The following is a 25,829-nucleotide window of genomic DNA, read 5'->3' on the forward strand; positions in this document are numbered from 1 at the left end:
TCAGAAATTGCACTTATTGGGTTGGGGTTTTTTTTTTTCAGGATTGTACAAACTTTTTCTTACTCATTTTGGCTCTCGATTGTACACATTTTCATGGCCTAGGGTTGGTAGTGTGCTTTTCATTTGGTTTGGATAATCACAATTATTGTCTAGTCGCCAAGGGTGTTCTGAGTAAATCAAAATTTTAAAATATAAAACCTTTCAATTTTGAAGATTGATAATTCCGATTTTGTGATACTGATAAAATAGCCTCTACCCTGTCCTTGCCAACTATAGGAAAATCGTCACATTCGTTACGATACAACCAACATTTTTCTTATTCAAATTTCTTTTGTACATCATAAAAGTAAAGAAAATGAACAGTGTGTTGTAAAGCATGTTTTGCTGAAGAAATTATGTATCACAAAAACTTTACTGCTATTGTGTTTGAGTGATAAAAATATATATTTTTGTGTTAGTTGGGTGTGAAGTTTTGAGGAAAATCCTGAAAATGGCTGGTAAGGAGAGAGTTAATTATGTATTATTGATTTGCATATAGACATTTTGATTATGAACATATTTTCTCTCTTCCCTGAATGTCAATGTATTTTCTTTCTTCTTTCCTATCCAGGGTATGTTTGAACCGTACCTTAAATCATTCTACGTTAGATCAAGTGATCCACTTCATGTGAAGCTACTGAAGGTGATTACTTTATAATTTTATTTATATCAATTGTTTCAATCAAATGTCACAGATCAAATAGAATAATTGATTATCGCTCAGAGGTTATGATAATGATCGAAATTAGCGTGATGTTGATGATGATGATGATGATAATAATAATGATAATTAGAATGATAACAATAATAGTAATTATAGAAATAATATTGTGTCCCGATAGCTCAGTTGGTAAAGCACTATCTTCACATGCAAAGGGATCTAGGTCAATCTTTTTTTCAACCCCTCTATCCACCCAGTCGTAATGGAGTAGCTAGGTATGTTAGATTTGGCAGAAAGTACTTTGCCATAGACCAGCATTCTATCCAAAAGGTAACAAGTAATTGCTATTGTCCGTTTCATGCTATTAAAACTGGGATAAACTCAGTTTCCATGAGCCTTATGGCTCTGAAGGACTACCTTAGAACTAGTAAAGATAATAATAATAATAATAATAATAATAATAATAATAATAATAATAATAATAATAATAATAATAATAATAATAATGATGATGATTATGATGAGGATTATTACTATTATTAGTTTAAATTGTATTCCAATTCCCCCTTGATTTTGCTTCAGCATGTATTTGTCTCTTAGTATTTCTATTTCTATTGTATTCTAGGCAACATTCTCGATGTTGTTGAGTTCACTTCCATATTATTATTTGTCTACTCCATAGAGTGATATTATTTGCTATATTAATTTAAAGAGAACCTAAGTCCATTTACACATGCTCAGTGCTACTTTACACGCTGGGTTTATTATTATGTAATTCTTTTTAAAAAATCACACACAAATTAATACTCACATGAGCACACGTATTTATGTGTACACACAATGCAAATGGATGCCTGCCCCCCCCCCCCCCCCCCCTCCTTTGTCAATACTTTCATATATATGCACGCTTAAACAAAGGATTCATATTCTGTCATATTTTCTTCTAGTTGGAAATCTTCACAAGTCTAGCTACCGAAACCAACATTTCTACAATTCTGAGGGAATTTCAGGTTAGTGATTTTATGATAGATCATTTAATTCATTGTTATTTCCCTTTACATTAGAAAAAAAAAGGATATTGTGTTGGATTTGTTGGACTTTGCTATTCACCAATAGGGGAGCCACTCTAATGAAGTGGACCTATGCAGTGATTATGATTTTTGTGTAAAGTAATGACCATTTTAAAGAAAATGATTAAGAAAAAATTGCTCATCTACTGTACCTTAGCTGTTGTGCAAGAGGTTTAATTTATTGCTGCTGTTTGTTTTCAGACTTACGTGACAAGTTCAGACAAAGATTTTGCTGCTGCCACCATCCAAGCCATTGGAAGATGTGCTAGTAGTATATCTGAAGTCACAGATACCTGTCTCAATGGTCTGGTGCGACTCATGTCCAATCGTGATGGTAGGTGTAAATTTATTCTTGCTGAAAGTTTTCCATTAGTGTATAACTCAACCCTTTAGCGTTATCCACTCTCCGGTCCATAGAGAATTTGGATGCTTTTCAAAAGTTAAAAAGAAATATAATCAGGTGTTTAATCGAAAATATAATTGGCTTGTACATGGTTTTATTCTGCGATAACTATTATGTAGAAATGAAAACAGTAGTTCTAACATTTGCATATAATTCATTATAGAAATATGTAAACAATGATGGGTTAAAAGTAACCACAGCCACATTCATCATGTGTCATCATAAAATTCCAAGCAAGACAAGCTTTCAAGTGCCAGAAGACAATAGAGAATAAAAAAATTGCGGCGGTGATGAGGGTTTGAACCCACGACCTTACTGGTACGACAACCCCGTCTGGCCGGGAAGAGCGTGAATTTACCGTATGGGCTATCCACGATCCCAAAAAAAGATCGTCTCTAAACCTTGTCATTATTAGAGATCTCTCTCTCTTCCCGACTACTTGAGATCGCGGGTCCAACACACTCAACACGCGAAGTTAGTTGGCCCGCAATTAAGCCTAATAGCCAATATTCTCAACACAAACATATAACATAGAAACAATTGAGACATTGAGTATGCTCCGGTATTTGGGGTGAATTTTTAATTCAGAAAAAGTGAGTGGAACAGGCACTTATGTTGATATGTCTTCTGGCACTTTTCTACTCACTTCTTCTGTTGTTGTTTAGAACTATAGCATGTCTATTTAGAATGATCGAAAACGAAAAAGTCCATTCTGATGATATCAGTGTCAATAGTCAAAAGGGGTTCGAGTATACCATTTTAGTTGAGTTGAGTGACTTAAGTGGTTCTGCGATGTAAGTGTGCGTTATTTATTTACTTTGTTTGAATTCGAAAAATAAAAATAAAGCTTTTATTATCAAAGATGCTTCATCAGACAATCACTGACTCCTTTGACAATTCACTAAAATTCAAAAAGAAATAACTAAAGATTGATACAGAATAATTCCCTTTTAGTACACCTGTCAGAATAGAAAGCAATGAAATGAAAAGAAAAATTTACTCTTGTTTTAATTGTCCATTCAGAGGCAGTGGTTGCTGAGAGTGTTGTTGTCATCAAAAAGTTATTGCAAATGAGGGTAAGTATTGTTTTGGTTTTTTAAATATGATCATTAATAAATAACAGTTATTTGCATGCATTGCTAATAATAGACATAAAGCCATAAAAGACAGACCTTTATTTATCAACCCTTGTAGACATGATCTCTGATATTTAACAATAAAATGTAAGATAGTTTAGTGTCACAAGTAGGGCTTCCTTTGGGATGCCATCTATGAGAACTGATGACTTGGATCACTCATCTTTTCTTTTTTATTTTTTTAAATTTTGGGATGGGGCGGCAGGTGGGGGGGGGGGGGGATGGATAATTGGTGGTTTAAAATCTACCATAGCATTAAAGGATACCATTGAGTTTGGTTTTAAAAAAATGTCATTGATTGTCAATTTGGTGTTCATGTATTATTTCTTGTATAAATGATATTGTTGGTATTTTTTATATGGCCGTATTCTTTTGCGACTAGGACTTCAATTTTTTTTTTAAATTGTGCAATTTAAATCAATGGAAAATATAAACTGACTGGATATTTCGATGATGATGATGGTAAGAATTATAAAAGATGGCCTACTCGTTTATACAGTGTATTTTCAAAGTTTTGCATTGCTCAGTGTTTACAATGCTTTATTACTTCGCTGCATTGACACCATGAGTAAATTTCTGTTTTCTAGTGTTTTATATCAAATTCATATCTTACACTGCGCATGATAGCTAAATTTCTTATCAGTTTCACTCAAAAAATGTTTGTTTTTATTCACATTGTTAGTCTTGAGTCATCGCTAAACATAATAAAAGGATTCACTAAATCTTTCCTGTATAAGGATCTGTCTTAGATTATGATATATCCGCCTTCCTCTCCCTCTAAGGGATTCTATCAAGATTTTCTGAAGAAAACAAAATATTAAAAAGACTATTTTATTATGCCCTCTGTGATGAAGATTCAATCTTATTTGCAAGCTTGAAGCTCAGAAGTAAATTGGATCTGTTTGGAAGATAACGGTGTTTTAAAAGAAATATTTTACGTCTTAGGTGAGTGCCATTTTTGGCTTTCTAAATTGCCTCAAAACTGAGGGTGAATCATTTTGGAAATATTTTGGATGTTGTGAGGAAGTCACCACTTTGAAACCGATAGTAGCTGTTTTAAAGTCATTTCTAACAATCTAATGATCTCAGATTACTTTGTCAAATTCCAACACAAAAAAAAAAACATTTCAGCTGCCTTACCAGTCTGTACCTGATTAAGGTGGAATAAGTGGATGTTTATCAGGAAAGCAGATGCTCATAAATTATGCTGAGGGTTGACTAATAGTGCATTAAAAGAAGTTATGATCAAAATGAAATGGAGAAAAGCTATTAAATTCATGTTTTTAAAAAGTTTAAATTCATTCTATTCATAGCTGTCCATTGTCCTATCAATCCATTTTTTTATATTCTTTCTTTTTCTTTTATTTATAAACCAATATGCTTTTAACCTCTTAGTATTTTCATTCTAATTTAAACTTTAGTTGATAAAACCATACGATTCGTATTCGTTTGTTATCTTAAAATGTAACTTCTTTCTGGCAGGCTCATGAAAAACAAAAATCTAAGGTTTTAAATCTTATTTTTTATGCTCCCCTTAAATAAGATTAGCTCCCCCCCCCCCCAATAATAATAAAAGATAATAATGATAACAAATAGCTTGGTGATGGTGTAGACCAACTGCATGCCATAATGTAAAACTGCTAATATACCCCATATAAAACTTGGGGCTATGATGTCTTTACAATGTATATACATAGTAACTACTCCCATGTGGATTTTACATAAAATCTGCAAAAAGAGGAGAAGAAGTCTTTTCATGTCCTGATAACCAATGATGAATACATGAAACAAAATAGTATTAGACTGTTTTATAATGGATTTGTATACCTCCTGGATAGTTTGACATTTTCATCTTCTTAAAATAACGCAAAACGTATCCCTACTGATAATTCTTACCAATTTAGCTGATTTACAGCAATAATGATCTACATTAGACCAGTATATACAATGTAAAGGCATCATTTGCGGCTATGTGGTCTTGTGGTATATCACTCGCTTTCGGATCGTAACGGCCAGGGTTTGAGCCTTGGCTCGGCGCATAGTTGAGTCCTTGGAGAAGGCTCTTTACTCACATTCTCTCACCGTACTCAGGTGTAAATGAGTACCCAGCCGTTAACAGCATTGTCTGTGTCAGAAAAATTGTAATATCGCCTAACAGGCATCATGTCCCGTCCTACATGATAAATGTTGCTGTTGACCAGGGACCCCATGTAAAGCACTTTGAGCACATTTAGTGGATATTGCGCTATATAAAGCTCAAAAATCATTTATTTGAGTTTGTCCTGTCCAATCCTGACTGATTATTCATGCATTACAAGTAGAAAGGTAGAATTATGAATGAGAGCTTACAAAGAATTGCATGGGAGTATGGATTGAATTATGCTGATTTTTTAAGAGCTATGATTTACGAAAATAGTTAAAATTTTACAAATCGGCTAACACTGAAGGTTCTTGCAGCTCAGTAGCAGAGCTCTCCCCTCACAAAGGGACCGGTATTGATCTCCTGTTCTCTCAATTTTTTTTCCTGATCCCTCTGTCCACTCAGTAGTGATTAGATTATTGTTGTCCTTCAGTGCCATGAAGCCCATCGAGCTGAGTTTATCCCGGTTTTTATAGTGTGAAAAGGATGATGGCAATTGCTTGGTACTCTTTGACTAGAATGCTAGTCTATCACAGCAGTAATTGCTGAGTCCATTTGATTTGACAGAAATTAGTTTTTGATAGATGGTGTCCTATCCAAAAGGTAACAGGCAGTTACCGTTCTCCATTTAACGCTATAGAAACTGGAGTAAAATCTGGCTTTATTGGACTTATGGCTTTGAAGGACTACACAAGCTAACTCCAATTTTTTATTATTTTTATTTCCAGGAAAAAAATAAATAGATTTAAGGCATGAAAAGGTGTTAATGACTTTTTTTTCTTGTTTTTGTAGATGATAGAGGAAAGAGGTTTTTTTTTTTTGTTATTTTATTTGTCAATACAAAATTCTCGTCCATTAAAACATCTCTTGCCATGGTATTCTTTTATTTCCCCTTTTTTATGGATGGGTTTGTTTGTGGAAAACAATTCCCTCATTCATTGAAATTATTTCTACAGTCAAACCTTTTTTGATTTTTTTGGTCTTTGTTTATGCGAGGGTGAATCAAAAAGTATTGGGACTCTTTTTATTATTTTAAAACAAATTGAATGAATACCATGCATCATACCCCAATTAAAGCTTGGCATTAGCCGAGTAGAATGATACTTCTCAACATAGTCTCTGCCTCTCTTGATAGCCACAGTCTACCTTTTTGTAAGGCCATGTATTTGGTCCTTGTAAAACTGAGTTGAATGAACTTTGAGCCAGTTTTTCACCACTGTCTCGGCTTCTTGATCATCTTCAAAGTGATATCCCCTCATTGCCTCCGTCAGGGGACGAAAAAGATGGAAGCCTGAAAGTGTCAAATCTGGTGAATATAGAGAGTGAGACAGTGTTGTCCATCGATTACATCCTTTTTCCTGACACATGTGTGAAAGGACCTATTCATGAAGAAACCGTACTCATTCCACCTCCAAATCCACTCTAACTCGATGAATTCTTGCTTTAAGCCACTTCAAAGTCTATTTGTACCTGCTATCTCATCAAGAGAAGTTTTTTCTATCAGATCTGATCAATGCTTCTGTCTTTATTTGATTCACTGAGTTGACACTACTCAGACGGCAACCATCGCAAGATTTGTCAGATAAAGACATGGTTGATGGGGTTTCAGGTTAGGTGTTTAATTTCATCTAATTTTATTCTAAATGACGAGATACACGTTCAACCCACCTAAAACCACTGCCTCTACAAAATGCTTGAGTTTCATAAGCTTGCCCAAGGAGTTTTAAAATGTTACTCCAGGTTTCTTCTTCGAAAACAAAAGATACAATGACAGCTTCCTGTCACTGATGGACATTCGTTGGGGTAGCCATTTTGAACTATCATAACTGTGTCAAAATTTGACAGAATTAAAATTTTCAACTTCTGTTTTAAAGAGTACAAATGAGAAAAAAGAAATGAACTCAGTAGGACATTGGTCCCATTACTTTGTGACTCACCCTCGAATCAAACCTGTAGAATATGATCAATTTTAATTTAACTGCATGGACATGATTTCCAACATTGGAGACTTGTGGGATAAAAACTATGCTTGGGCGGTGCTTAAAAGATATCTTATCCAATCCAATTGTTTTTTATACACATTACATGACTGCCAAATTTCAAATTTTAGATACAAACTAAAGATGAGATACAATGGAGGACGGTATTGTTCTAAGCTATTAACAAATTAGTTCTTTATCTGGTACTTGTACTTTATATACTATTTTTTTATATAAACTATCTCCAAGCATGAGGAATGGATGAATGTCATCTTGCAATTTTTGCCTATGAAAGTTTAATAGAATATTTATAGTATAACAGTTACAAAATACGAACATATAAATATTAAAGCTAGATTAGAGGCTTACTATCTTTGAAATTAATTATTGTAATAAAGATTTATAACCTTCTGCTTCTTAAAAAATATACAAGCTTTTAAGTTTATCTTTAGATTACAAGAAGAGATCATTTACCTGAAGTCCTTTTTTTAAAAAGACTTATTAATATATAGTTTAATACATTTATTTTTGCTTCGTCAAACAAGTTTTGCATTATCAATTTCAAATACTCAATATCTTTAATGATAGCTCTAGCTGAAGACTTAATAATCGTAACAATATGACTCTTATAATCATGGCATTATTATTTTTTATTAAAGTTCAGTATAAGCTTGCCTCATATTAATGTGATTTATTAGGCATGAACATTGATTTAAATTTGTACTGTAAATCCGTTGTTACTTACTATTTTTTAAAAATTTCTCTCTCTCTTTCTTTTTATATGCTCAATTCGTTCTCTTTATACCTTTATTGAAATTACCAGCCCTCGGAGCACAAAGACATCATTTGTTACATGGCAAAAATGGTGGACCAGATCACAATACCCATGGCCAGGGCTAGTATCCTATGGCTGATTGGAGAGTACAGTGAAAGGGTGCCCAAGATTGCTCCTGATGTCCTTAGGAAAAGTGCCAAACAGTTTGTCAATGAGGTGAACTGTTAATTAATTTCTCTTCAATTAATTTCTATTCTTTCTTTATTTATTTCTTTCTTTTAATTCTTTTGTTTGTTTGTTTGTTTGTTTGTTTGGGTTTTTATTTTTTTTTTTTTGGGGGGGGGGGGGGGGGGGTTGGGGGGGAGGAGAGGAGGGGGGTTGTTTTTTTTGAATGCAGTATTTGATATTCACAAAAGCTCACTGGTAGAATAGGATATCTGAACAATCAAAAGAACTTGAAAGACTAGAATATAGATAAATTTGTCTTGAATTTAATCTAAATATCCTCATTTCAAGAGGCTTTTTAATCATAACAGTGTACTTTTATATTTTTTTAAGATAAAGAATCTTTCTCTCTCTCTCTCTGTCTCTCTCTCTCTCTCTGTCTCTCTCTCTCTCTCTCTCTCTCTCTCTCTCTCTCCCTCTCTCTCTCTCTCTCTCTGACTCTCTCTCTATCTATCTATCTCTTTCTCTCACTCTATCTCTGCCATGCATGCACACACCCACACTCTCTCTCTTCCTATCTATCTGTCTAGCTATGTATCTAACCATGTATCTCTCTATATATCAATCTATTTATCTGTTTGTCTGCCTATCTATCTCTCTCCCATCACCAAACCACAGAGAACCTTGTTGTTGCTTGCTACCCCGAAGTCTCATCTTGAAAAAATGAAACAATCTTGCTTATGTTTCTTTCATCTCTGCCATTTTCTCTTTTACAAACACAGGAGGACATTGTAAAACTCCAAATCCTGAACTTGGCCGTCAAGATGTGTATCACCAATCCTAAGCAGACAAAACTGCTTTGTCAATATGTGCTGAACTTGGCAAAATATGACCAAAACTATGACATCCGTGATCGATCCAGATTTTTGAGGCAATTTGTCTTCCCATCAGAGAAACCCAGCGCATTAGCCAAATATTCCAAGAAAATATTTTTGGCAACAAAGCCTGCCCCTGTGCTGGAATCCAAATTTCATTGTAAGATTTTGAATTAATATTTTGCCCTTGTACCCATTAATGTTGCAATGAGTTTTGAGAACAGCGAAGTCTCAACATGCGACCCTGACTTCAGACTTGAGTTTTAATTTGAAACCCAAGTGCAACTAATTGTATATGATGCTTTTACATTTGGAGAGAATGATTGTCTATATCTAATTCTAACTCACAAGTGTCGTTCAATGATATATAAAAAACTTGAGCTTTTATATAGTTAAATATCCACTAACGTGCTTAAAGCACCTTACAAAGGGTCCTTGACCAACAGCAACATGTATCGTGTGGAAGGAGACACAATGTCTGTTAGGCGATATTACAGTTTTTTCTGAGAGAGAAACAACACTGTTAACATTTTACTCATTTTACACCTGAGTATGATGAGAGAATGTGATTAAATAGCCTTTACCAAGGACTCAACTATGCTCCGAGTGAGGCTTGAACCCAGGACCTTTCGATCCTAAAACGAGTGTCATACCTTTAGACTGCATAGCTGAACAATATATATATACCATTTCATAATTTAGATTAGACCATGGATAAGGATGAAATCGAAAAAAATGAACATCCTTCTTTATATAGCTCATTTCCTTGATTTCACCATGCTCAATGTAACTTAGTAACACTCGTTAAGTGAGGTTATATGTGTAAAGTGCCTAACTCAAAGACACAATAGTGTTAGATGAAAAAAGATATGCAAGAAGTCTCAATAGTAATTATAAATTATCATTTTTTAAAACGTGTCTGTTGATCATGCTAGGTCAGATTTTCATTTACCATTTCTTGGAAATCATTGGATTCCAAGACCTTGCTTGGGTATGTGTTTTAGAAAGTAGTCCTTCAATGCCATTATACCCATAGAGTCAAGAGTTTATCTCAATTTCTCAGCGGACACCAGTTAATTGCAAAGTACTTTCCACCAGATCTGACCCAGTTACCCAATCACGGCAGGTTAGACAGAGGGATCAGAAAAAAATCTGAACTTCACCCTGGATTGATCTCGGTCCCTTCTTGTGAAGTGGGTGCTCTACAGAGCTATGGTTTTTAAAACCTGCAGATATTTTTGTTTAAGAGAATTTACTTGGAAGGAAGTTGTTTGCTGATTTCTTTCTCTTCTTTATCACCACTAGGTCATGAAAGCTATCAACTGGGTTCTCTCTCCCACTTACTGAACATGAAGGCATCTGGATACCAAGAACTACCAGAGTGGCCTGCAGAAGCCCCTGATGCCTCAGTGCGGAATGTGGAGCTACCTCCTGCCTGGCAGTCACAGGCAGACACTGTTCGTGGTCGTGGGGCCAAAAAATCCAAGACACCTAAGATGGACCTCAAGTCTTTTTACTCTTCTTCTTCATCAAGTGAAGATGATGATGATGACAATGACGATGATGAGGATGAGGATGATGAAGACGAGACAGAAGATTCAGATGATGATGATGATGGTTAGTGACCAATTTATATGTTTTAAGTATTTATAGAGACAGCTTATGTGAGAGATTTTTTCTTGAATGATGCAAAATTTATTTTGCGATGAATCAAGCCAAATAGGATAATTTAGAAGAGCTGTTTCTCAACAGATTAGATTGTTAAAAGTTAAAATTAAGCCTTAACCCCTGTTGGAGTATAGCCCATTGATGATGCTTCTCCATTTGACTTCCAGAGCCATCTCCTCCATGTGTATCCACCCCTCATAGCTTTCCCCAATGTGCTCCATTTTCATGCATTCTTAAACAATGTTCCATTATGAACTGTATCTTTGGCCTCTTTCCAAGAAAGACCTCTCTCCACCAGTCCTAGCTAACAATCTTGCCATTTTATCTTTCTGGCTGGTTTTTATTTCATTGTGTGCTTTGTACATGGTTATTGATTCACCCAGGTCACACATTCAATCTGTCTTGATTCCAGGGCCATGTTTGTAATTTACTTCGATATTTTCATTACAGCTTTGATTCATATTTTGTTTGGATATGATATCTCTAAAATCGTTTAGGCACAGTGGCACTTCTAAAGGAATTCATTCAACTTCCTAATATGTTAGGCATTCATTTTTTGCCTTCCATATAACAATATAGGTACAATGGTGGAATCATATATATTTGGCTTTGTTCATATGTTGAGAAACTTTGATTTCATATGCTTGTCATTTTTTCCAACTGTCTTTGCTTTTCGCACATATATTCCAATCTCCTCACTTGCCCAGCTGTCATTTCTTATATTACTTTCGATATTTAGAAATTAAGTTTTATTTGTCTCAGTACTATTTACTGTGATTGATAGTTTACGATGACAAATGAAACTCTTTGTAGAGATAAGATAGCATCCTCATTTATTTCTATTTGTTCTTTCTGAGCCAAATTTAAAACAATGTCCTCTTGTGTAAAAAAAAAAAAAATCAGGGTAATTTACTCTCAATGTGGTCTGAGTACTTGTACACCCAAGTCGATAGAAAATCCAGTGTTGGAGATCACAGAATGTCATTGGGCTATGGCCATGGGTGTCATGCATTTTTTAAATGAATTGTTAATCATCTCTCTGTTATATGTCTCATGTTTTTGTGCTAACCTAGATAATGTATGTTTTAGACATACTAGTGATTACACATATATTTTTACTTTTGGCATAGATCCAGGTGAAGCGATGATTTTTGTCTCAGATTAGGTGAAGAGGTACATTCATTCTATGGTCTTCGCATGTGCCCCCTTTTATCTAAATCTAACACCTTACTTTTCATGGCACTTAAATGGCCCACATGTGTTAAAAGTGGCATCAAACCTCTAAAATGAAACATGGTCATGTCATGATTCTGTGTGTATTATTTATTGGTACATTTAAAACTCACAGATGAGGAGGATAGCAGTGAAGAGGATTCTGATGACAAGGAGGATGACAGCGATGACAATGTGGTTGACAAGAGTGTGAAAAAAAACAGACATGAGTCTGCTTCAACTGCTAAATCTGATGGTGATGACAGCATGACTGAGTCAGACTCAGATGAGGATTTGTCATCAGACGATGAAGATGAGGATTCATCATCAGAGAGTGAGAAGGAAGTGAAGCCGGTTAAGAAATCTGTGGTAAGAATGAAGTTTCCAGTTACACAATTTTTATTTTCTTTTTACAATTCTTTTTTTTTTTTTTTAGATTATTTCTTTTAAATGGAAGAATTGTATACTTTTTAAATTTATTGTCACACCTATAATATCTATTTTTACTATATGAACAATGTCATCCTAATAACCAAAAATAACAAAGTGTGTAATGTAAATGATTTTGGCGAGGGACTTTTACACTTGACATCACGAGTGCTTATTAAATTTGGTCTTGCACAATATTAAGGCTTTTCAACCAAAATTTTAATCTTCCTGATAACTTAAACACAGGTTAGAGGAGGCTTCACGTACTGATGAGATCTTTTTGACCTTCTCTGCTGAGCTACGAACTCTTGCTGTCTCTTCTTTCCATTTATCCTTTTAACCCTTCTATTCTTCTTTCAGAATCAGATTTCCTTGTTTTGCCCAAGTCCTGGCTGCAATCTTAAGCTGAAAGGAACTCCTCCAAATGCATGATTTTATTTATTTATTTATTATTTTTTTTTGGAAGTGGGGGGAGAGAAATTATCTTGTTTTTTTGTCTTTGTAAGTCATCTTTCCATTTGTTTTAGTTATTGATGATTTATATTTTATCACTTGAGTGTATTGCTCTTGATGAGGATCTTGTGCTTGTGTCTGGGTTTAACTAGTAGTTAAATAAGAGGGGGGGGGGGGGGGGAGGGAGCTTCTTATTTACTTATTCCTTTTAACTCCATCTGGAGCAAAGGGCATCCGCAATGAATCTCCATCTGGGACGGTCTCTGGCCACCACCTTTGCCTCCCCCCTACGACATTTTGACACTTTTCAATTCTAAATTTTGTGTTCTTCGCCACATTGTTGTTGGGTGTCCTCTTCTCTTCGTTGCTGGCCTTGGGGTTCCAGTCAAGTGCCGTCCTTGTGATGGTTTGGTCTCTTCTCAGGGTGTGTCCAATCCATTTCCACTTTCTTTGTTGTATGGTTTGTGCATTAGGTGTCTGTTGGCAGTTGTCCCACAGCTTTAAAGTACTGATACTTTTTTCTTTGTAACTCGTCTCTGTCGTATACCGTAGTAGTTCATAGTTTTTAATTTATATTTTGAATGCTTTTTCAATTGTCTCTCACAGCCTTATTCTTTTCGTGCATTTGACTGGGATTTTCGAGTGATGTCAAACTAGACACACTGATAGAATGTTCTTGGAGTCTACCGAATATGAACTGGTCCTCATATACTTTTAACTTCAGATCTACCACTTTTATTTTTACTACGCCTTTGTCTTTTTGATTGAAAAGTGTTATTAGCACAGTAAAATATTTAAACCATGAACATATTCCTGTGTTCCTCATTCAAACCTGACCCATTAGCTTTGACTTTTTGGGTATTTATTGATCATTTGACAGTCTTATCATTGACCATAAAAACCTGAAAAACAAACATCTTTCCTTTTACTCTTTCCAATAACGTTTACTCATAGATCTTTTTAAAAAAGTCTTGGCAGGGTGTGGTGTTAGTACAGCAAAACACATTGATTAATTTTTCATATCCAATAAACTGATTTTTCATAAATGGGGCATAGTAATGTAAAGACTACGATTGACCATCAAATTTACACCCCGTGTGTGTTTTTATTATACCATTTTTTGTTCTCAATATGCTTCAACAGTCGTAACGTCACTTCCCTCAGAATGACGCTTGGTAACTTAGTAACTGGCTCTAAACTATCGGAACAATGGCGGACGCCCTTACGAAATATTTCTCCGACGAGCATAAAAGCGTATCCAGAGGGAAAAAACATTATAAATCTGATCATGTTTTGACTTTTACACATTCTGATCACAAGACATATGAAAAGTTCTAGCCAGCATGAAGAATAAAAAGTACAAATTTTCTTTGTTTAGAACCACGATGGCCGCCGTTGCTGGGCTATTGAATCCAATTACACGTCATAATAATTAATCCTGATGTGTATCTTATTTTCAGGAGATAAAAGGTTCAAAACCAAGTAAGCAGAAACAAGCTGAGAAACCCAGCAAGGGAGGAGGCGATTTACTTTTGGATTTGGATGATCGTAAGTTACTGTCAAATTGATTGGTGGAACTCTTATATGTATTTATCATTATTAAGATGGTTTTTTTTCTTTTTTTTTTTTAACCTCAGGAATGGGAGACACCCAATGTTTGTCGTCACTTTGCCAGTTTAGATTTATCTCCATCTTTTAAATACGATAATAAACAGGAATAGGGGGGGGGGGGATTGTTAAGATAGTTTAGTAATTAAAGAAAATAGCTTTACTTTATTGTTAATCCTCAATATTCGTTTGTATACATATGTCTAAAAATTTCTCAAAACATGCAACATTTTTACTGACTTTTACGTTTACTCTATAACGTTTACTTTATGATTAATATATCTGTTTGTTTATATATATATTTTTTTGGGGGGGGGAATATCTTGGAACATATTAAAAGAAGTAGGATAAAAAAAATCAGGAAAAAAAATAAATAGAGTGTCAGGTGCAGACCATAAAATTAACCAATTCTCTACAAATTATCATTTGATTTACAGGTATATTATACGGATGCATTTCGAAAAGTAACCCATATTATACCAATCTATAACTTAAATACCTACATATTTTTTTTTTAATCTGTAAAACTTGTTACGTTCTTTTTCTGTTGTTTTCTGTTTTGTTCATCTTCTATTTTTAATTTTTATTTACTTATTTATCTATGTTCTTTTTATTTTTATTATTTTTTTTTTTTTTTTGAGTTTTGAAAAATATTATTTTTAGTTTGTTTAGGATATAATAATACTGGTTAAACCCTTTTATTAACCCCTTCTAACACGCTTTCTTGCTGTCCTCTGTCAATTCATAGGACTCTACTTTTTTCATCAATCTTCAATATTAAACGAGCCTAAGTTCTCCACTCAGTCGTTAGTTTATATCTATTTCACAGTGGACTCGACGAACCAGCCGGGTATAACAACATCCATGTCATCCGGAGACTTGCTGACGCCAATGGCTGCCTCTGCCATTCCTACCATTTCCTCTAAACAGAAAGACAATACTCCATCTAATGTAAGCAATACAATTTGTAATTCACATTCGTTGAATTATTATTTTTTTTCATATTTATTATGATAACAGAGCAATTCAATTTTAGTTTATCTATGGCCTGCATTTTGTTGGACAGGGGAGGGGAGAGGGGGGGGGGGGACTCTTCGAAGTCGAAATGAATGGTATTTCAAAAAAAAGAAAGCTAAATACAAGAAAAAAATAATAATCTTAGAAAATTAGCCTGCCTCAATGTCTCGTCTAGACAGATTTTTCTGAGATTATTTTTTTCTTGTATTTTTCTTTTTGCTTTGTCTGGCACTGTTTCATACAAACCATTTCAGATTTTTATCTTACACCAGTGCCTGTTCCCAACGTTTTTACTTTCATTTTTCAAATTAAAATTAAATCTGCTGTCAGACTAGTATAAGCTTATAATGATTTATTTGACTAATTTTATTTAATAAAAGGAAAAGCACACGAGAGAAAATTAGCTATACCAAGAAAAATTGGATATTTTTATTTTACTCACAAATTTAATTTTTTTACACCTTCTGCAGATTGTTCAAGGTATAACTCCAGTATCAAAGTCATTTGAACTCCTAAATCGTATTACCAGTGGTGGTCTCACTGTGTCATATAAGTATACAAGAACCATCTCCATCTTTTCTTCGAAAATGGTCTCCATAGAGCTCAACTTCACAAATGGAGGAGATACTCCTTTCACCTGTATAAAAATTGGAGACAAGGTATTATATCTTATTTTAAAATATCAGTATTATGAATATTATTCATAATCTCTGGAATTTATTTAGTTACTCTCTTTCTTTTTTCTTTTCCTTTTTTTTTCTTTCTTTTTTTTTTTTTAATACTGAAGATGTATTTTGACCCAAATCATTTGTTTAGCTCTTCGTTTTATTATTTGTTGTTGTTTCATTTACTCCAAACAGAATAATGGTTCCAGTGTGTATTTCCATTTTTAGGTTTGGTAGACTCTTTCTCCAGAATTAATTCAAATTATATTAAATATCGAGGTATTTGGGCTAAATTGACTTGAAGACATCAAGCATTAAGATGATGATCATGGTAATTATAAACGCATTTTCATACAATGGTAATTTTTCTCCCTTCAAATCTCGTTGTATGGCAAGTGTCTTCTTTTGTCATATTCTGTCTATAGAAAAAATACTAACGAAAGAGTGAAAATGGAGAAGCCTCTCCATTTTCACTCTTTCGTTAGTATTTTACGATCACTGGCTTCAGGCGGCCCTAACGTTTTCTACTATAGAAAAAATGCAATTCATAGTTGTTTTTTTTCATAATGCAATGTATTTTATCTTTTTTTTTTCAGAAAATACATTCGGGAATGGAAATACAAGAGTTCGCAGAAATAGGTAATGATATGTTGGTATCTAGAATATATGTTGTAAGTTGAAAACATTTTTCTGAAGTAGATCCCAGAGGATCAATTCGGGATAAAAGGCAGCTTATATGTCTGTTTCATGAACTGTGAAGTCATTTTACAATGCCCCTTATAACCTTGTATGTTTCAACAGATATTCGTAAATTTTATCATATATCCTTGTATTATTTTTGTAAAGGATGGTTATCCGCTTTTGAATACAATGGTATTTCATCCTTTCTCTCTTTCTTATTTTTTTCTTTTCTTTTTTTTTCTCCTCCAGTTTCTCAAAACTGTGGTGAATTCCATGGGAAATCCATAGGAATTAAAGATGAAATTTTTTTTTTAGATAATCTCATTGGATGATTACTTGTTTTAAAATGGTGGTGACGTTTTTAGTCCTTGATTGACAACAATATAAATTATCACTTATTTTTACTTGCAGCCAAATTAAGTGAAGGTTCATCAACATCCGTACTGATGGGAATCAACTTCAATGATACCACACAGCCAGCAGGTTTTCAAATTTGTACAGAGCAGAGGAATTTTTCCGTCACCATCTCTGCCCCAGTTGGAGAACTCTTGTTGCCTCATACGATGAGTGAAGCAGACTTTAAATCACAGCAAAGTAAGGAACTATTTGTTTGCTTACAAGACCCCGATGTGTTTAAAAAATAAGAAAAGAAATACAGGCTTCACCTACAATGTAGTGTTGCAAAGGGAATCAGAGAGATACATTTCTTGTTTCAAGAAAAAAAGATAAGAAATTCTCAAAGCAACAACTTTTATTATTATTGTTTCTATTATTGTTATTATTATTATTACTATTACTATTGTTATTATTATTATTATTATTATTATTATTATTATTATTATTATTATTATTATTATTATTATTATTATTATTATTTTATTATTATTATTACTATTATTATTATTATTATTATTATATTATTATTATTTATTATTATTATTATTATTATTATTATTATTATTATTATATATTATTATTATTATATTTTTATATTTTTTTATTTAATTATTATTATTTTTTTTATTTAAAAAAAATTATTATTATTAGTATTATTGTTAGTATTATTGTTATAAACAATAGAGACGTGAAAGGCTCATAAGTCAAGTCATTATTATTATTATTATTATTATTATTATTATTATTATTATTATTGTTATAATTGTTTTTGTTGTTATTATAATTGCTGTTGCTGTTGTTGTGTTGTTATCACAATTCTGCAGAGTTAACCACGCCCGGTGTGCTTCATAGTGCTATAGTATTTATTCCTCCAGCCAAACGTATGAAATCAGATAATGTCAAATATGCATTGTACAAGGTTTTAATAAAATATGTTATGTCTCTTGTCCGGACCTCCGTCAAACCCAGCCCAGTAGATTATGTATGCACAGAAATCCAGCTAATGAAAATACAAGTTAAATGATCTCCTTATGACTTCTTTATTTTTATTTATTTTTACCCCTCCCCCCCCCCCTCCCCAATTTGTGTACATGCAGAATGATATATAAAGTGTAGGTGAGAGTAGTGAAATATCATTATCATATTATTGTACCTGTGCTTCTTACTTCTTTTTTTTTTTGTCATTGATATTTTTTAAAGATTCAGAGTCAATAATACTTTTGTTATGCAGGTAAATTTCAAGTTAGATGTGTTTGTTATTTGATTCAATGAGTTGATGTAAAGCATGAATTCAATGTTTTCATTTTAGCTATTCATTGTTCCTGAAATTGTCCAAATTAATAATTTTTTTGAATCTGGACCAACAAACTTTGTTTTGCTTTGTTTATTTTAAGGTAAACTTGGAGGTATGAATGAAAATAAAGAAACGTGCAATATACCTGAAAATAATAGAAGTCCCAACAACATCGTCCAAGCAGTGCTGAACGCAGGGAACTTACTTCAGGTAAATAAGGAAATAGTTAAGAATCAAGACAGTTCGTCTCTCAGGGATATATTTTGTTTTAGTGCAAACTATTTTATCGTCTTCACTAATGGAGTGGTAAACGCAGTGCAACTGGAGACTTCAATGAAGCATGTTACTGCTCTCTCTGTGAAAATAATTATGTCTGGAGCCACGAGAAATTATAATTTGAAAGAATTTAAGTCTCTCTGTTAATGGTTTTTCAGACGTATATATGCTTAATTTTAATGTAAGGCATGCCAATAGAATGTCATTTTTTGACTAAATTATAGTATTTGTTACCTGAGTTTGTCACACCATCAATTTGTTGACAATTTGATGCTTGTTTCCACTTGGTATTTGGTGTGCAACTTAGCTCTTTGTATTTTTATCATAATTTAAATTGACACTGGCTTAGTTAAAAGCGCTTAACATATTACTGATAGGATAACCATATTTCTTTTTCGGCCTTTTTTTTCATAGGAATAATTGCTTTTTTGTACACCTATTTAATTCATTTATTTGTTTAATTTGGGGGACTAATGCAACATTTTGAAAACATTCACCCTGCTGCAGGTTTCCTCCTCGGAGAGCGATGTTTACAAGTTTGCAGCCCATACCCTCGCCAGCTCCACCTTGGTTCTTGTGTCCATATCCTTGACAGGAAAGACCCCTAGAGTTACAGTAAATTGTGAGAAAATGGTCATAGGTACCATGTTGTTGAAAGACTTGAAAAGAACTTTATTGGCTTCTTCATGATGATGCATCTTAATTAATTTTTCAGACAAAATGGGAAAGAATAGAGGATATGATTGGTTAAAATCATGAGACTAAAATAAATCTGCTCCCCACCCCCACCCCCTGCTCTAAGCGTCAATTGGGTGTCAGTCAAGATGAAGAAAAGTCGAAATTTAATTTTAGGACTAAATGATTCGAAATTTTGCAGTTTTTCTGCAGCTTAAAAAAAAAATTAATTAATTTTATCAAATAAATCATATTAATTAAACACACATTTTATTATTTTAATGTTTAAGTTCAATTTTTTTTTCTACATCTGCTTTGCCTAGATATGATACCAAATTGATGAAAAGGATCACAAATAACCAGTGCTATTGTTTGTTTTTTTTGTTATTGTAATAATTTCAGTTGTAAACCTGTTGTCTTTGTACTCGCTTTATAGTATCCCTCAGTTTAAGACCGGTGATACGATTAGAGAAAATATTATTTGATTGATAAGTGAGTAAATTATGTATAAGAAAGAATCACATGAAACAATGTTTTTAGTGTTAAAAAGTTTTCTTTTTGTCTGCTTGTATTTTGCATATAAATTTGTAATATTGATAAGGTCATATTCTCTGCTTATTGTATTAAAAAAAATTCTTGGAGTTGTCAAGTTTAAGGAGGATCAGATTTTTTGTTCAAATTTAGGAATGTTCATAAGATTAACGAAAGTGAGACAATGATATAGTAATCAAGTTATTCTTCCTTGGATTAAAAAATCATCGGTTCAAATCCCATTGGAGAAATATGGATTCTTTCTTTGATATTTCAAAGGCTTTTTCCTATACATTCCAAATTGCAGATGGGCTTTTAAACCTAGGTTGCATCTTTGAAATAACCCCAATGTGTTCATAAGTTTGTAGTGCAAATCCGTAACCATTTCCACCTCACTATTATCGTTTGAAAAATCATCATGAGTCGGCTTGGATGAAAAAAAAAAATGGAAACCTGAAACTTGTATACCTTTTGTTTTCTTCGACTATACTTGAGCTAGCTTACATTCAACTGTATCATGTTTTTTTTTTTTATTTCAAAGGAATGCTGTCAATACAATCATTACCAGCTTTATAAAGGGGAAAATATATGAAGAGAGCAAAATTCAGTCTCGTCTTAAAAGGATTTTACTAAGATGATTCAGATAACAAGGTCATATAGCAAATATTTGTGCTAGTATCCCAAGTTTCTTTTTTTCTCGTTTCTTTTATTGATATACTGGGTTTTTCTTGTGTTTTGTATGAATCAGCATGAAACCGATTCTTACTTTTTTCCTACGCATTTATCAAATACATCAAATCACACATGTCTCCAGTGTATCATAGTGGTATCATATTTATAAATATACTGTTTCAAGTAGTCTAATGACATTTGACCTTTCTCCTTTCCCTAACTGGGTATTAGTCACATCGTTTTTATCTGTATAATTTGTATAGAGTGGTTTGAGTGAAAGATTCTCTCTTTTTATTACATCAATTACTCCACTCCGGTAAAAAGCTCTTGTTTTTGTTGATGTAGAAACAGTAACTCTTGCTCCAAATTCTTCAGTTTATAAATTAGCTTTTGATGCTTTTATACTTGACAATTTTTAATTTTTAAAGATTTTCTCTTACACTTCCCAATGTATGTTTTGTTTCTAACTCACTGCTTAGATTCTCTAATCCTTTAATGTTTATTTATATGTTGCAGAAGACTTACATTGAATAGAGATTTATGTTCTTCGGATTTAACTTTAGATGTTTTTATGTTATGTACTTGTCTTTAATTAAATGTTTTCAAAACAAGGTTCAAAAACGGGTAACAGTTAGGGTTAAGTTTTTTGTTTGTTTTGTTTTTTAATTTGTTGTACGGACATTAATTCTAACTGTTGTAGCTCTGAAAAGAAATGTCACATATTTTGTTAATGTTCACGTGTTAAAACATTTGATTTGTTCTACGTATGCTTTGACAAATATTTATTATGTTCAATGCCTCCGCTTGACCTAGGTATTTCAAAAGAGAACGGTACCTAATTAGATTGTCTTTGCCAGACAATTCTATGAAAATTATGTGATAAAATTAACATTAAAATTTGTATCTGATCAAATGCTATTTTTATTGTTAATTGATTTCCTTTCTTTCTGTCCTCCTCCTTTTCTTCGCGTCCTCTTACTCTTGTCCTTCTCCTTCTCTTTCTTTCCCCCTCTTCTTCTTCTCCTTCTCTTTTCCTTCCCCCTCTTCCTCTTCTTCTTCTTCTTCTTCTTCTTCTTCTTCTTCTTCTTCTTCTTCTTCTTCTTCTCTTCTTTCTTCTCTTCTTCTTCTTCTTCTCTCTTCTTCTTCTTCTTCTTCTCTTCTTCTTCTCTTCTCTTCTCTCTCTCTCTCTCTCTCTCTCTCCTCTCTCTCCTCTCACTCCTCTCTCTCTCTCTTCTCCTCTCTCTCTCTCTCTTTCTCTCTCCCCTCTTCTTTCTCTCCCTCTCTTCTCTCATCTCTCTCTCTCTATCTCTCTCTCTCTTTCTCTCTCTCTCTCTCTCTCTCTCTCTCTTCTCTCTCTCTCTCTCTCTCTCTTCTCTCTTCTCCTTTCTCTCTCTCTCTCTCTCTCCTCTCTCTCTCCTCTCTCTCTCTCTCTCTCTCTCTCTTCTCTCTCTTCTCTCTTCTCTCTCTCTCTCTCTCTCTCTCTCTCTCTCTCTCTCTCTCTTCTCTCTCTCTCTCTTCTCTCCTCTCTTCTCTCTCTCTCTCTCTCTCTCTCTCTCTCTCTCTCTCCCTTTCTCTCTCTCTCTCTTTCTTTCTCTTTCTCTCTCTCTCTCTCCCTCTCTCTCTCTCTTTTTCTCTCTCTCTCTCTCTCTCCCACCCTCCCTTCCTTCCTCTCCAGACGGGTAGTGCCTTATCCACTTAGACACTATTTTACTCTTACTCACAACAGCAGTTATTATTATAATTATAGTTTTTTAAATAATTTTTTTTCACTCTCTGGCCCGTTGTTTCATCAAAAAACCACCACATACCAGAGTCAATGGAATCTCAGACATGTTTCCTCAAAACGTATCAAAATAATTAACACCAACACATTGGGTAAGTTTGCTTCAAGAATAAACCTTTTCTTTGTGGATGTAGAGTATTTAGTATTTTGGGATATTCTCAGCCATATTGCAGTTATTTTTCTCGTTAAAAGACTTGATTTCTCATCAAAGGAAGTGCCACAAAATTTAATATACTCTGGTCCAGAGAGGTTAAGTTTCCCCTGGTGGCAAAGTTACCCCATCTGACATTCTAGGGATGCCAATCTTCCGGTTAAAGCGTAAAACTGGCTTCTTGAAAATTTCCGACTGATCTTGTTCGGTGTTGGTGAGTAGTATTTTTAAAGTATGAAAGTATTGGATGTTTTAAGGCAACGGTTAAGGGAAATCTAGATGGATATGCACCTTTCTCTATGATTTGAGGGTGATACCATTTGATGAAGAGAAGCTTTGCACAAAATATTTTCATATTATGCTGTGACGATTCGGTAGAGCCAGACAGCCCGAAAGGTCAACGTAAAGAAAAGACTAAGAAAGAGAGACGGAGAGAACTCGTTGATAAGTTCCCTCAGAGTCGAAGATCAGGCCACTGCACTGAGCCTAGCCTAGGGGGTATTCTGTTCAGCTCGATGAAACTTACAAGAACTGCCTCTGGTTTCCCGCGCCTTATATAGCACCGGGTTCGAACCTTGATTAGATAAAAGAGGTGTTCAGAATACATAGCAACCCAAGGTCAAATCCAGACTCGTTCAGGTTATGTCCTTAGCAACCAGTGCCAGGCATAACAATGCTCTTTAGGAGAAAACTTTTCACGCTTTTTAAAATTTTAGCAAAGGGCATCCCAGCAGTACAAATAAGTGCACAATCGTATTCCATGCATCCACATAACGGTGTGATAAATATATGTGCATTTTACAATGCTCCATTAATTTCTCCAACGGGTCACACGGATCCAAACGTCCATTTGCTACGAGCCGCCCTTGTTTAAAAAAAAAACTTGAGCTTTTATATAGCGCAATATCCACTAAACATGCTCAAAGCGCTTTACAAAGGGTCCCTGACCAACAGCAACACGTAACATGTAGAACGAGACATGACGCCTGTTAGGCGATATTACACTTTTTCGGACAGAGACAAAGCTATTAACGGCCAGGTACTCATTTTACACCTGAGTACGGTGAGAGAATGTGAGTAAAGAGCCTTTTCCAGGGACTCAACTATGCGCCGAGCGAGGCTCGAACCCAGGACCTTCCGATCCGAAAGCAAGTGTCATACAACTAGACACATAGCCGCTTTGTATTGTCACTATTTCAATAACAATAAACGTTACCCTCTTTCATACAGTGACCACTCCCAGCATTGCATGACATTGACAAAATGAAGAAAAAGTGAAGTAGGTACCACCATTTTTGTTTGAAAACCTCTATAAAGACTCTTAGTCTTAGCCGTAGGAAGATTGTATGGATCCCGCCCGATATCGAATGTAGCCATTGTACGCAGGATAGCAAGATTGCCTAATTATTATTAGTAACTTCTTAGGTGACTTATTGATTTCCTTTTTTTTCTCTCCGTTTCTTAACGCAGTTTATCAAAAGTTTGTTTTGTTTGTTTGATATTGTTGGGTTTTTTTTTTTCTAGACATCCTAGGACTAAAAGCATTTGTCTGCCATTGGCAATAAGATTTTCAGATCAGGTCAGTATGTGGTGGTGAATTTACCGATTTTCTGTTAGAGTGAAATTTGATCCAATAGGCTCTATTCCAAACATACACACACACACACACACAAATGCACACACACAAAGTCGAACGTTTTTAATGACTGAGGTCTTTTTACCTCCCATGGTGGGCAGTGAGGTCAATGTTCCTGTTTCTTCTATCCCCTTTTCGGGGTTGCTTTCTCTCTTCTTTTTTATTTTTTATTTTTTGGAATGAGATTATTTGGTTTGACCTGACTCTGGCGGAGTCCTTGGCTAAGGGGCAAACAGTCAAATGTATAGCATTAGTTTTGGGAGATACATTTTATTCCTTGTTAAACATCTCTATTGTGTATTGTTATAGGTTATGACTTGATTGATTTTGTAAATATTTGATTGGCTCTTTGATTGAGAACATGTGATTATGTCTGGGTGAGATTTTTATGCAATCTCACACAAAATATACTGCTGGAATCTACGGTTCCCCTTTTAAACCAGTCCCCTTTGTGTCACTTTTCCTCCTTTGAATTTTAAATCTTGAGTTTTGTTACTATTCCATTTTCTTCCTTTTTACTGGCATTGTCATGACCTAAATGAGTCGCAAGGGCCGCAAAGCCCTTAAAAGTCAACAAACAACAAACGTTCTTTCGCGTCTACATACAACGTTTAGGTAGTTAGGTAATGTGTGCTGTATGTAAATTATTTTGCTGTGTACAGTCGATCAAGAAATAACACATTCTGTACGTACGTATCAGATTTTGTATCGATATGTATGGGTTTACGCGTCCCACCGATAAAAACCTGCCTCAACATTTTACATAAAACCATTGGGCAATAGTGTTGATATCATTATTCCACGTTATCACTAAATCGTGACGTATTGGAGGAACAAAAACCCGATTAAATGGCAATGGGGTTTTCACGTTGAGAATTTAATCTATGTCTCAGTGGTGGTGGTGTTGATGATTATGACGAAAGCAACAGAATAACATTCCCAACCACCTTCACCCCCTCGCAACATTAACCAAAATGCTATGACAAAAAAAAAAAAATGTTTAATATGAATTTAAGAGAGTCTAGAATAGTCAATCACCTGTGATAAAAAGGAGCGATTCTTTCATTCAAACAAGTTATATTACACCTATGCGGCAATTGTCAGTTTAATTGACTATTTTCAGCAGTCAATCGTCAACTTATTTGTTGATTCTAATATTGATACTCTCAACTTTCTTCTTAGTGATATCATTTGCTTGTGTCTGGATCGGACTTTTGAATATCTGAAATTAAGCACATTGATTATCTGGGAATCTACTTCAATTTTCTTATTTGATCTGGTCCCTTATGTCTTGCTTGACGTTTTGGCTATCCATTCTTCGTCCCTTACTGAAGCTGGAATGATCTAAAAGGGTTGCCAGTGCCGTAAAACAATTTAAAACATAAACATACTCGTAGAAAACATATTTTCACCTAGGCTCAATTAACTCTTAATTGCCG

At 34.2% G+C, this 25,829-nt stretch overlaps 1 protein-coding gene across 2 annotated transcripts in view; it reads left to right on the forward strand.

Annotated features, from left to right (window-relative positions):
• The window catches only part of LOC144966373 (AP-3 complex subunit beta-2-like), a 39,527-nt gene extending 17,794 nt beyond the window's left edge, over window positions 1-21,733 (forward strand). Inside the window, exons 11-26 of one of the 2 annotated variants that reach the window (XM_078902760.1) lie at window positions 611-682; window positions 1,648-1,710; window positions 1,972-2,104; window positions 3,197-3,249; window positions 4,792-4,815; window positions 8,252-8,419; window positions 9,151-9,403; window positions 10,549-10,860; window positions 12,260-12,492; window positions 14,466-14,553; window positions 15,443-15,564; window positions 16,101-16,289; window positions 16,892-16,934; window positions 17,388-17,570; window positions 18,767-18,876; window positions 19,450-21,733. In XM_078902760.1, coding sequence (XP_078758886.1) covers window positions 611-682; window positions 1,648-1,710; window positions 1,972-2,104; window positions 3,197-3,249; window positions 4,792-4,815; window positions 8,252-8,419; window positions 9,151-9,403; window positions 10,549-10,860; window positions 12,260-12,492; window positions 14,466-14,553; window positions 15,443-15,564; window positions 16,101-16,289; window positions 16,892-16,934; window positions 17,388-17,570; window positions 18,767-18,876; window positions 19,450-19,632 — 2,229 coding nt within the window. In that variant the 3' untranslated portion in view covers window positions 19,633-21,733. The remainder of the gene's footprint in view (window positions 1-610; window positions 683-1,647; window positions 1,711-1,971; window positions 2,105-3,196; window positions 3,250-4,791; window positions 4,816-8,251; window positions 8,420-9,150; window positions 9,404-10,548; window positions 10,861-12,259; window positions 12,493-14,465; window positions 14,554-15,442; window positions 15,565-16,100; window positions 16,290-16,891; window positions 16,935-17,387; window positions 17,571-18,766; window positions 18,877-19,449) is intronic. The other variant, XM_078902761.1, reaches the window with a different exon arrangement.
• The last annotated feature ends 4,096 nt before the right edge of the window (window positions 21,734-25,829 follow it).

This window comes from Berghia stephanieae, chromosome 2 (genome assembly GCF_034508935.2).
Source record: "Berghia stephanieae isolate SIO BIC M18660-M18661 chromosome 2, UCSD_Bste_1.3, whole genome shotgun sequence".
Lineage (NCBI taxonomy): Eukaryota > Metazoa > Mollusca > Gastropoda > Nudibranchia > Aeolidiidae > Berghia > Berghia stephanieae.